Source organism: Perognathus longimembris, chromosome 20 (assembly GCF_023159225.1).
Source record: "Perognathus longimembris pacificus isolate PPM17 chromosome 20, ASM2315922v1, whole genome shotgun sequence".
In the NCBI taxonomy this organism is placed as follows: Eukaryota; Metazoa; Chordata; class Mammalia; order Rodentia; family Heteromyidae; genus Perognathus; species Perognathus longimembris.
Window position 1 is genome coordinate 16,683,556 of NC_063180.1, and position 10,725 is coordinate 16,694,280.

General features: G+C 53.4%; 1 protein-coding gene across 1 annotated transcript; it reads left to right on the forward strand.

Moving 5' to 3' along the window:
• The first annotated feature begins 1,779 nt into the window (after positions 1–1,779).
• Positions 1,780–10,332, forward strand: Kirrel2 (kirre like nephrin family adhesion molecule 2). Its single transcript, XM_048369466.1, has 15 exons — positions 1,780–1,883; positions 2,066–2,215; positions 3,278–3,427; positions 3,603–3,763; positions 4,237–4,387; positions 4,865–4,970; positions 5,072–5,220; positions 5,555–5,682; positions 5,763–5,895; positions 6,407–6,507; positions 6,650–6,869; positions 7,533–7,637; positions 7,910–8,010; positions 8,302–8,367; positions 9,554–10,332. Exons 1-15 carry the CDS (start codon positions 1,832–1,834, stop codon positions 9,887–9,889), a joined length of 2,109 nt encoding a protein of 702 aa, XP_048225423.1. The 5' UTR covers positions 1,780–1,831; the 3' UTR covers positions 9,890–10,332.
• The last annotated feature ends 393 nt before the right edge of the window (positions 10,333–10,725 follow it).

The window sequence follows — 10,725 nt, forward strand, 5'->3', positions numbered from 1 at the left end:
AACTACTCAGGAGGCTGAGATCTGAGAATCGCAGTTCAAAGCCAGCCCGGGCAGGAAAGTCCATGAGACTTTTATGTCCAATTAACCACTTAAAAAGAGCCAGGAGTGGAGGTATGGCCAACGTGGTGGAGGGTCAGTTTTGATCAAAAGGGCTAAGGGAGGGTACCCAGGCCCTGAGTTCAAGTCTCAGTAGCTGCACACACAGAAAAGGAAAGAGAAAAAAAAAGACCTAGATCTCAATCCCCTCCCTTCCCCCCAGTGGATTTAAGGCAGATGTTCACTGTTGATTTTTCAAATCCTCCTGGGCCTGTGTGGGGGTGGGAGGGAGATTGGTGGTTAAATCCACTAATACTTAAGACTAGATTTTCTGACGGTTTTCCAACGGGACTAGAGGCAGCCACTCCATGCACCCAGAGTTCAGGCCATCTCAGCCAGAGGCCATCTCTCTGAACCTCCAGTATTCCACAACCCTGGAACGCCAATCCTCAGAGAATTGGGGATGCACAGGTCTGAACCCAAGAACTACTAAGAGCCTGAGTGTGACCCCCCCATCCTTACAGGTCCAGGAATGTCAGACCCAGGGTCCCAGCTCCCTACCCCGACCTGACCCGACCCTTTTCAAGAAGCTCAGGGTCCCTCCCACCTGCTTGGCCAGCTGCTGCTGCTGCCGCCGCCGCTGGGCGTGGGAACCGCCCCGGCTGGAGTCGTCAGAACAAGCTGCCCGGTTCCCAGCCTCCCGGCCTGAGCCCGAGCCCCGCGCCGCCGCCTCCCAGCCGTCTCCGGGCAACCACGCGATGGGACGAGGGGCCCCATCGGGCAGAAGGGGGAGAGGGGCTGGGGAGACCCTGGGAAAAGGAAAGCCTGGGCGTGGGGGCTGGGAAGGGGCCGGGAGTCCTAGATCTTAGGACCTGGTGGAGCAAAAAAGACTACAGCACATATATGTATATATCCATGCAGGACTTTTGGGATGCAGGGAGCTGAGCCCTCTTTATTCTTTTGAGGGGTCCTAGCTGAAGGATGGGGTTACTCAGATGCCCTCTCCCCGACCCTGCCAGACCCACGGGAGTCCTGGGCCCCGCCTCCCCAGGGCAAGGAAACTGGTGAGGCCCCAAGGACTCCCATTTATAGCTTGGTTTCCACTCAGTGCCAATCCCTCCAGGACCTGAGCTGAGCAAGTTTCTTCCACTCTCTTTCCTCCTCCTCCTTCTCCTTCATCATCTTCTTCTTCTCCTCCTGCTCCTCCTCCTCCTCCTCTCCCCTCTCCTCCTCTTTCTCCCCCCGCCCCCATCATCACTTCTTCCTCCTCCTCCATCCATCTATTTCCTCCTCTTTCTCCTCTTCCTCGCCCCAGCAGGGCGCAGGTGTCCAATCCCGACAAGACCCCCCGCCCCCCAGCCCCTCCCTGGACCCAGGTGTTGCAGCTCCCACATTCCCAATTGGGCTGGGGGGCGCGCCCGCTGCGAAGGCCCGGGGCCTTTGTGGCCCCCATTCATCCTGGCCGTGGGAGTTTCTCAATGGGAAGAGGGCGGGTCTTCCGGGAGACGGGGCGTTCCCTGAGCGGCGGTGGGCGTGGTTATTGCAATCAGGCCACGCCCAGCGTCCCTAGCGAACCTGCAGGAGTTGGAGAGCAGCGCCCGAGGCTGCTGAGAAGCAGACTTAGAGGAATTCAAGCCAGAGGCGAGGGATGCTGCCAGGACTGAAGAGTGGGGCGCGTAATAAAAGGGGGGTCCTGATCTCGCGTGGTGAGCAGTGCACTGACAAGAGAGAAGCCGGAGAGAAGCTAAAACCCCCGCCAAGTCTTGGGGATCTTGGGGGTTCACACACACCCAGGATGCTGGTCCCTGCTCTCCTGGTCCTCCTCTTCTGCTTCCAGGGACACGCAGGTACCTGAGGGGGATGTGATGGGGGAGGGGGCAGATTTGGTGGCTGGTTGCTGCTTTACTGGGGAGAAGGAGGTTGGGAGGGCTTGGGGGAGAACTCCAGAAGCTTTGAGTTTCTGGGGACCCGAATGAGGGATTTCTCAGCTCTGTCTGCTCTTCTCTTCCCCCACGGCTTATTCTCCTAGGTCCGGCTCCCCATTTCGTGAAACAGCCAGAGGACCTGGTGGTGGTGCTGGGAGAAGAAGCCCGGCTGCCCTGTGCCCTGGGCGCATACAGGGGGCTTGTTCAGTGGACTAAGGATGGGCTGGCTCTAGGGGGCGAGAGGGATCTGCCAGGTGAGGTTGCCCCCCACTCTGGCTTCCCAGGGAGGGACTAGCACTGGAATGAGGCTGCTAACTTGTTCTGTATCTGAAGTTTCTCTGGGTGACATTTCCAACCTTTGAGAATTGGTGGATGGAGAAACTCGAGAGCCCTTGCTTTTGGAGCTATTCTTTGAAAGTGACTCCAAGTTTGAGGATTATTACTTTCATTATAAAGTATTCTACAAATGCCTAAAGTATAGTAAACACACAAGTTGACAAGTAATTATAAAGTAGATAGCCAGGTGGTTGCTGAGGCTTGCTCCTGTAATCCTAGCTACTCAGAAGACTGAGATCTGAGGATGGAGGTTAGAAGTCAGTTGGACAGAACATCTATTAGACACTTTTCTACAATTAATCAGGAAAGTGCCAGGAGTGGAAGTGTGGTTCAAGTGGTAGAGCCTTGAGAGAAAAAACTATGTGAGAAAATGAGGCCTGGGGGCTGGGAATATGGCCTAGTGGCAAGAGTGCTTGACTTGTATACATGAAGCCCTGGGTTCAATTCCCCAGCACCACATATAAGGAAAATGGCCAGAAGGGGCGCTGTGGCTCAGGTGGCAGAGTGCTAGCCTTGAGCGGGAAGAAGCCAGGGACAGTGCTCAGGCCCTGAGTCCTAGCCCAGGACTGGACCCCCCCCCCCAAAAAAAAAAAAAAGAAAGAAAAGAAATTGAGGCCTGGAGTTCAAGCCCCAGTACTGGCACAAAAATAAAGTAACCAATACTCAGGTCATTATTAACTTCCTAGAGTCCTCAGTTATACTCCATTCCACCACCCCACCCCCATAACCAGAAGATTAGTATCTAACCTGTGTTTATGACAAATGTTTACTCATTTTCCTTTCTGATTTTATCAACCCAAGTCTGTGATGACTCTATATTGAGAGGGGGTTAGAGTCTCTCTGGATCCCACATACACTTCGTAATGGTGTCTTACTATAGAATGAATGAATGGGCCAGTTTTCTAGTTCAGGATGTTAGGAATGAAGACCCAAAGCCAGGAACTCAGAGCCATGCTCCGACTGCTCTTCCTTGGCCCTAGGGTGGTCTCGATATTGGATATCAGGGAAAACTACCATGGGCCAGCACGACCTCCACATCAGGCCGGTGGAGCTAGAGGATGAAGCATCGTATGAATGTCAGGCTACACAAGCAGGCCTCCGATCACGACCAGCCCGCCTGCACATACTGGGTGAGGATCTAGTCTACTTGTCTCTAGTTTCCCAGGGGGGAGGTGGGGGGATAGTTTAGAGCCAGCATGAGCTGGGAGTATCAGAGACCAGAGGGCCCAGGGGAGTGGTTGGTTGGATATGAAATCAGCGCCTCTGCATCCAGAATTTACTTCTGATCCAAGCTCTACCCCGCAGTACCCCCAGAAGCTCCCCAGGTACTGGGAGGCCCCTCTGTGTCTCTGGTGGCTGGAGTTCCTGCCAATCTGACCTGTCGGAGCCGTGGGAATGCCCATCCCACCCCTGAGCTGCTGTGGTTTCGAGATGGGATCCGGCTGGATGGGACCCCCTTACACCAGGTTAGGACAGCATCCCTTGGCCAGTCCTCACCCATTCAAGGAACCTTATGGTTCAGTCTAATCACAGGCTCACCCAGATAAGAGACAGGGAAGGTGGGAGGTTGAGAGTTGAGACCCTTAGAATGGGATCCAGGATAAAGACTCTAGCCCACCTGGGTTCAGTCTATTTGCTCAGTCTATTTGCAAATTGATCTTAAGGGTTGAATTTAATTTCTGTCCCTCAGGGAACATTTATTCTCCCATCCATTCAGGTTTTAGATCTTTGAAATGCTTCCCCTTGGTTGTCCCCATTCCCCTAGCCAGACCCTTTTCATCCACAAGATCTCTTATGGGCCTTACCCCAATCTGTCACTTGTTAATAAGTCAATGGGGGTAATTGTGGACTGAACAATACATATAATGTTTAGGAGAGTGTCTAAGCATGAGATCTAAGGAGTAGAGGAAGTTATTAGTGTGTTATCTATGTTCTTCAGACCTTGTTGAAGGAGGCGACCTCTGGATCAGTGGAGAGCACCCTATTCCTGACCCCTTCTAGCCAGGATGACGGAGCCACTTTGATCTGCAGAGCCAGGAGCCAGGCTCTGCCCACGGGGAGGGACACGGCTGTCACACTGAATCTACAATGTGAGTTCAGTTGGTCCTGGGGTAGGGTGGTGAGGAAAGCTGGGGGGGGGGAGAGGGGGGAGGGCAGGAGAGGGAGCCTGGATTCTTAGGTCTAAAACGGAAGGTGCCCTTGGGAAGAGTAGAAGCTGGGGATGAGACTCCTGGATCTGAAAAATGGGTTACCTGAGGAATTAGGAACAGGAAACCCAGACTCCCTGTCTCGAAGGGAGGAGGAATCTAGGCGCTGATGGCTCACGCCTGTACTCCTAGCTACTCAAAAGGCTGAGATCTGAAGATCATGGTTTAAAGCCAGTTCTAACTTTCAATTAAACACCAAAAAAGCCCGAAGTAGAGCTGAGGCTCAAGTGGTAGAGCAAAAATAGTGCCCAGGCCCTGAGTTCAAGCCCTAGGAGGAGAACTAGAGATTCAGGTTCTCGGAGGCTCTGAGTGAAGGTGTCCAGATCTTGCCCTTGCTAACAATTCCCTCACCCTTAACAGACCCCCCAGTGGTGACTCTGTCTGTTGAGCCCCAGACCGTGCAGGAGGGAGAGAAAGCTGCTTTCCTGTGTCAGGCCACAGCCCAGCCTCCCGTCACCGGCTACAGGTGAGGAGGAAGGTTACCTCTCTCCAGCCAAGAATGGAGCAGCAGGACCTTGGATGGGGAGGATTGGAACCACATTTACAGCCCCACCTCCACTTCTGCAGGTGGGCAAAGGGGGGCTCCCCGGTGCTCGGGGCTCGAGGGCCGAGGTTGGAAGTCATGGCCGATGCCTCGTTCCTGACTGAGCCTGTGTCCTGCGAAGTTAGCAACGACGTGGGCAGTGCCAACCGCAGCACGGTGCTGGAAGTGCTGTGTGAGCAGGGGCGTGGCTGGCGTGGGCGTGGCTTCCGAGGGCGTGGTCGGAGTGGGTGGGGGCGAGTTTGGCGAAGCTAAGTGGGCGTGGCCGGCGTGGGAGAGGCGCTGATGGGAGTGGCGCTGGTGGGCGTGGTTTCTGTGCCCAGGAGAAGGAGATGAGGCCCGAATTGGATATACAGGCAAGGTTTGGCGGTGCCAAAGTGGGTCTGAGGTGTAGTGGGCCCGGTATGATGGACAGGGGACCTGTACCTCTCACCCCCACACACACACTTGGAAAATGTTTCTGAGAGGCTGATGGGGGCTTCACGTGAGCCCTTCTCTCTGTGCTCCAGTTGGACCCATTCTCCAGGCAAAGCCAGAGCCCGTGTCGGTGGATGTAGGGGAAGATGCCTTCTTCACCTGTGCCTGGCGTGGGAATCCATCCCCACGGATAACTTGGATCCGCCGGGGTGGCACACAGGTGAAGCTTGATCTGGGGCCTGTAACCATAACTGGCATAACTCCCAGAATCCCACCCCTGACCTCCCTTCTCTGTACTAGGTGCTGAGCTCAGGGCCCACACTGCGTCTTCGGTCGGTGGGACCTGAGGATGCAGGTGACTATGTGTGCAGGGCTGAGCCTGGGCGCTCAGGCCTGGGAGGTGGCACAGCAGAAGCTAGACTGACAGTAAATGGTGAGTAAATGGGGTTTTGCAGAGGATTTGAGAGTGGGGAGAGGGCATAAGATCTTATGGGAGTGGCATGGGTTGAAAAGGACCTTGTGTGTGCATGTGTGTGGTGTGCACATTTATCAGTTCTGGGGCTTGAACTCAGGGCCTGGGCTCTGTTTCTTAGCTTCTTCACTCAAGGCTGGTGCTCTACCAGTAGCTTGAGCCACAGCTCCACTTTTGGCATTTTGGTGGTTCATTGGTGATAAGAGTCTCATGGGCTTTCCTGACTGGGCTGGCTTTGAAACTTGCTCCTCAGATCCCAGCCTCTTGAGTAGGTAGGATTACAAGCATGACCCATCAGCACCAGGCTTCAAAAGGAGGGTGGGCTTGGCAATTGGAGCCAGACTTGTTGAAACAGGGGTATGGCCTAGTTGACTGGGGTCCATAGAGTGTTGCTAGGTTTGGCCTGTCTTTATCCACAACCACCTTTGTAGAGGTGAAGACCTCCCCTGACTGGCCCACAATCTCCATCCAGCTCCCCCAATAGTGACTGCCCTGCACTCTGTGCCTGCCTTCCTGAGAGGACCGGCCAGCCTCCAGTGTCTAGTGTTGGCCTCCCCTGCTCCAGAAGCAGTGGTAAGTTGAATGTGCCCTCTACCATGACCCCCCCCCCATAGAGCTATCTGACCTTTAACCTGGACCCCTGGAATCATAACTTCCTGCCTTTTGTCTCCCTCCCCAACCCCTCATTGATCTCCCTCCTTCTTCCTGCCCTCAGGTCTGGTCTTGGGATGAGGGCTCTCTGGAGTCAGGGTCTCGAGGCAGGTTTCTGGTGGAGACTTTCCCAGCTCCTGAGGTCCATGCAGGACAGAGTCCAGGCCTAATCTCTGTGCTACACATTTCGGGGACCCAAGAGTCCGACTTTAACAAAGGTTTCAACTGCAGTGCCCGGAATCGATTGGGTGAGGGAGGCACCCGGATCCTTCTGGGTCGCAGAGGTGAGACTTGGCCAAACACCCCAATCCTGAAGATTTCCAAATCCCACAAGCACAGGAATTCCTGCACTGAGCTCTAAGGCTCTCAAATGTAAGGACTCCTGTCCTCCAATATATGTTGGGAATCTCCAAACTGTGGGGCTCCTTAAATCTCAACACACACACCCTAACAATGCATTCCCACAGATATAAATCCTAAACTGCTCACACTTCAGAACTCCGAAAAAACAAGCACAAATATGTAAAATTGCAAAGCAAAAGCCCTTCAAAAACTTACTCTGAAAACTTGTGGAACTCGGGGCTGGGAATGTGGCCTAGAGGTCGAGTGCTTGCCTAGTATGCATGATGCTCTGTGTTCGATTCCTCAGCACCACATATACAGAGAAAACCGTATGCAGCGCTGTGGCTCAAGTGGTAGAGTGCTAGCACTGGGCAAAAAGAAGCTCAGGAACAGTGCTCAGGCCCTAAGTTCAAGATCCAGGACTGGGAGGGGAAAAAAAAATTGTGGAACTCAAATTCATAGGACCTTATGCTCCAAACTAGAAGACTACAGATCTTTGGATTTCCCCCTAACTTGGTGACTTTTGAACCCAGGGATCCCAAACTCTAAGCCCCATACTTCCACTGTCGGTCCTCTTGTCAGGACACCCTCTTTACTCCTTGCAGACTTGCTGCCCTCTATGAGGATTGTGGCTGGAATCGTGGCCGCCATCACGACTGTCCTGACCGTCCTCACTGGGGTGGCCTTCTGCTGCTGGCGCCACAGCAAGGGTCAGTGCCTTGAGCCCCACCTCAGCCTCTAAACTCCCATCTCCCTTCTCCTGGCCCCCCCAGCCCCCCCTCCCCCCATGCTCGCCCCTCCCCCTATGCCCGGTTCATAATTATGGCCTTGGGACCGGGACCCGGCCCCAGCAGTCCGTAGCCCCAGCAGGTTCACCTTCTGAGTCTGGTTGGCGACCCGCCCGCCCTCTTCCCAATTGGTGGCCACAAACGGTAGTCCCGCCCACTCCTTAACCCCGCCCACACCCGACCTCGCCCCTTAGCCTCGTTCTCCAAGCAAAAGAACCTGGTGCGAATCCCTGGAAGCAGCGATGGCTCCAGTTCCCGAGGCCCTGAGGAGGAGACGGGCAGTAGCGAGGATCGGGTAAGATGTCAGGGTCCCCAGATCCCACTGTGCCTCAAGACTGAACCTAGTCACACTTTACTATTGCCCCATCCTAACAGTGACCCCAGATTCAAATGCCTCCCCAACCCAGAATATCCCTTACCCAATCATGTTCCCGTCCCTTGTTTATTGTCCTCAGCAAAAGGAGCCCAACTCCTAGGGGCTCCCAGGCCATCCCCCCTGCCTGAAGGTCAAGCTGAAGGGGTGGGAGGCTAACCCTGAGCAAAAAGAGCCTCTGGCCACTCCTTCTTACTTTATTTCCTGTCCTAGGGTCCCATGATACACACCAACTGCAGTGACCTAATTCTGGATGAGAAAGGGGCTTTGGACACCAAAGTAAGTGTTAAGTCTCCAACTCCTGGCTTTCTGTCGTCTTTTGCATCCTGTCCTTCCTCCCTTGACTTGAGACCCAGCCCAGCCCTGCCCCAGCCTCCTGGGCCATCAGACCCAGCACTACAGCCTTTGTATTTTTTTCATCTCTATTGATTTCCACAAGTGGGTCCCAGCCTTGGGTTCCAGCTGAAGTCTTTGGCTGAGCCTTCCTTCCCCATCCATTTATATTTTAGGCCTCCTGGGTGCTTCTCCTTGGCTGTTCCTAACACCCCATCCAGGCCCCCTTCTATCCACTTGGTCTTACATGGCCTTACATTTCTCTAACTCTGTCCTTTGAGGTCTCAGGAGAGCCTTCCAGTTGATTCCAGCCCCCCAGTCCCCCATCTCCTCAGTCATTGTGTGTTCCAGGAAGCTCCATGCTCCTCTGCTCCATACCTCACAGCCACAACACTGACTTTGGTTCCCCCTTCTCTCCTCTGTTTTGTTTTGTGCCAGTCCTGGGGCTTGAACTCAGGGCTTGGGCACTGTCCCTGAGCTTCTTTTTTGCTCAAGGCTAGCACTCTGCCACTTGAGCCACAGCACCACTTCTGGCTTTTTCTGTTTATGTGATGCTGAGGAATTGAACCCAGGGCTTCATGCATGCTAGGCAAGCTCTTACCACTAAGCCACATTCTTAGTCCTCCTGAACTTTTTTTGGCTCAAAGCTAGCTCTTGACCACTGAGCCACAGCTCCACTTCTGGCTTTTTTGGAGGTAGTTATTGGCGATAAGAATCTCACAAACTTTATAGCCCAGGCTGCCTTTGAACCAAGCCCTCAGATCTTGGCCTCCTAAGTAACTAGGATTATAGGTGTGAGTTGCCCAGTTCTGTCCTACGTCTTTGTTTGTTTGTTTATGTCAGTTCCGAGGCTTGAAATTATGGCCTGGGTGCTGTTCCTCCAGGTTTTTGGTGGTTAATTGGAGATAAGAGTTTCATGGACTTTCCTGCCCCAGCTGCCTTCCAGCTGCAATCCTCAGATCTGAGCCTCCTGAGTAGCTAGGACGACAGGCATGAGTCACCAGCACCCAGCCTGTTTCTGCCTTTGAATTTTGTTGTTTCTAGGTCTGGCTCTATCACAATGTGTCTCTCCACCCAGGATCCTCACCTCTGCACATTCACATTCCTTACCGAGTCCCTTTTGTCCCCTCAGGACCCTACTAACGGTTACTACAAGGTGCGAGGGGTCAGTGTGAGCCTGAGTCTTGGTGAAGCCCCTGGAGGAGGCCTTTTCCTACCACCTCCCTCCCCACTTGGACTTCCAGGGACCCCTACCTGCTATGACTTCAACCCCCACCTGGATATGATCCCCCCCTGCAGACTGTACAGAGCCCGGGCAGGTTATCTCACCACCCCTCATCCTCGAGCCTTCACCAGCTACATCAAACCTACATCCTTTGGACCACCAGATTTGGCTCCTGGGACGCCTCCTTTCCCTTATGCTGCCTTCTCCGCACCCAGTCACCAAAGGCTCCAGACCCACGTGTGACAGACATCTCTCCAGCTGAAGAGTCCTGGGGTCTTCAATTTGCCACAAAAGGTTGTCTTGGTTTCTAAGGAACCAGAACAAGTTGACAGCCTGGTTCCTCCCAGATTGAACACTGAAGGAGAGAATAAGAAGTAACAATTGTCAGAATTGTTGACATATATAGAGTCAGCTCAACCAAAGGAGGATGCTCCAAGTGGGAGCCATTTGGCCTCTATGCCCACCTATTCTCCTATATAAAAGGTATTCCCAAGATGGCAGATAGACCCCATTGCAGAGGAGTGAGCACAAGAGGAGATGGGGTAAGAGATGGAAGTCATTTTTAGCCAACTGAGTAAAGGTATTTCAAGATGAACCATCCTCATCCTGACAAAAGTTGAGTATAGAGAAAAATCAAGATGGAAGAAGTGCCAGGCACAGGTAGTTCACACCTGTCATCCTAGTTACTCAGGAGGCTGAGACCTGAGGATTGCTGTTCAAAGACAGCTCAGGCACTAAAGTTCATGAGACTCTTATCTCCAGTTAACCAGCAAAAAGCCAAAAGTGGAGCTGTGGCTCAAGTGGTAGAAGGCTAGCCTTGAGCAAAAAACAAAAAAAGCTGACACTCTTGAGTTCAAGCCCCAGGACCAACACACACACACACACACACACACACACACACACACACACACGGAAGAACAGGGCCCACCCTGTTTTGTCTTTCTCTGAGGAGCACTATGGCTAATGGAAGTGCAGCCAAGATGGCCAGTCACTTCCTGGGAACCAAGATGGCCACCATCTTGATTCCTGCAACCTTCCTAGAAGACTGGAAAAAATTGGACTCACGCAGTGGAGAACAA

Bases quoted from the DNA above. Each gene is read 5' to 3' on its own strand.
- Kirrel2 (XM_048369466.1), top strand. From the start codon at position 1,832: ATGCTGGTCCCTGCTCTCCTGGTCCTCCTCTTCTGCTTCCAGGGACAC. The intron at 4,388-4,864 runs GTGAGTTCAGTT...CACCCTTAACAG, and splicing joins TGTCACACTGAATCTACAAT to ACCCCCCAGTGGTGACTCTG. The intron at 5,221-5,554 runs GTGAGCAGGGGC...TCTGTGCTCCAG, and splicing joins CACGGTGCTGGAAGTGCTGT to TTGGACCCATTCTCCAGGCA.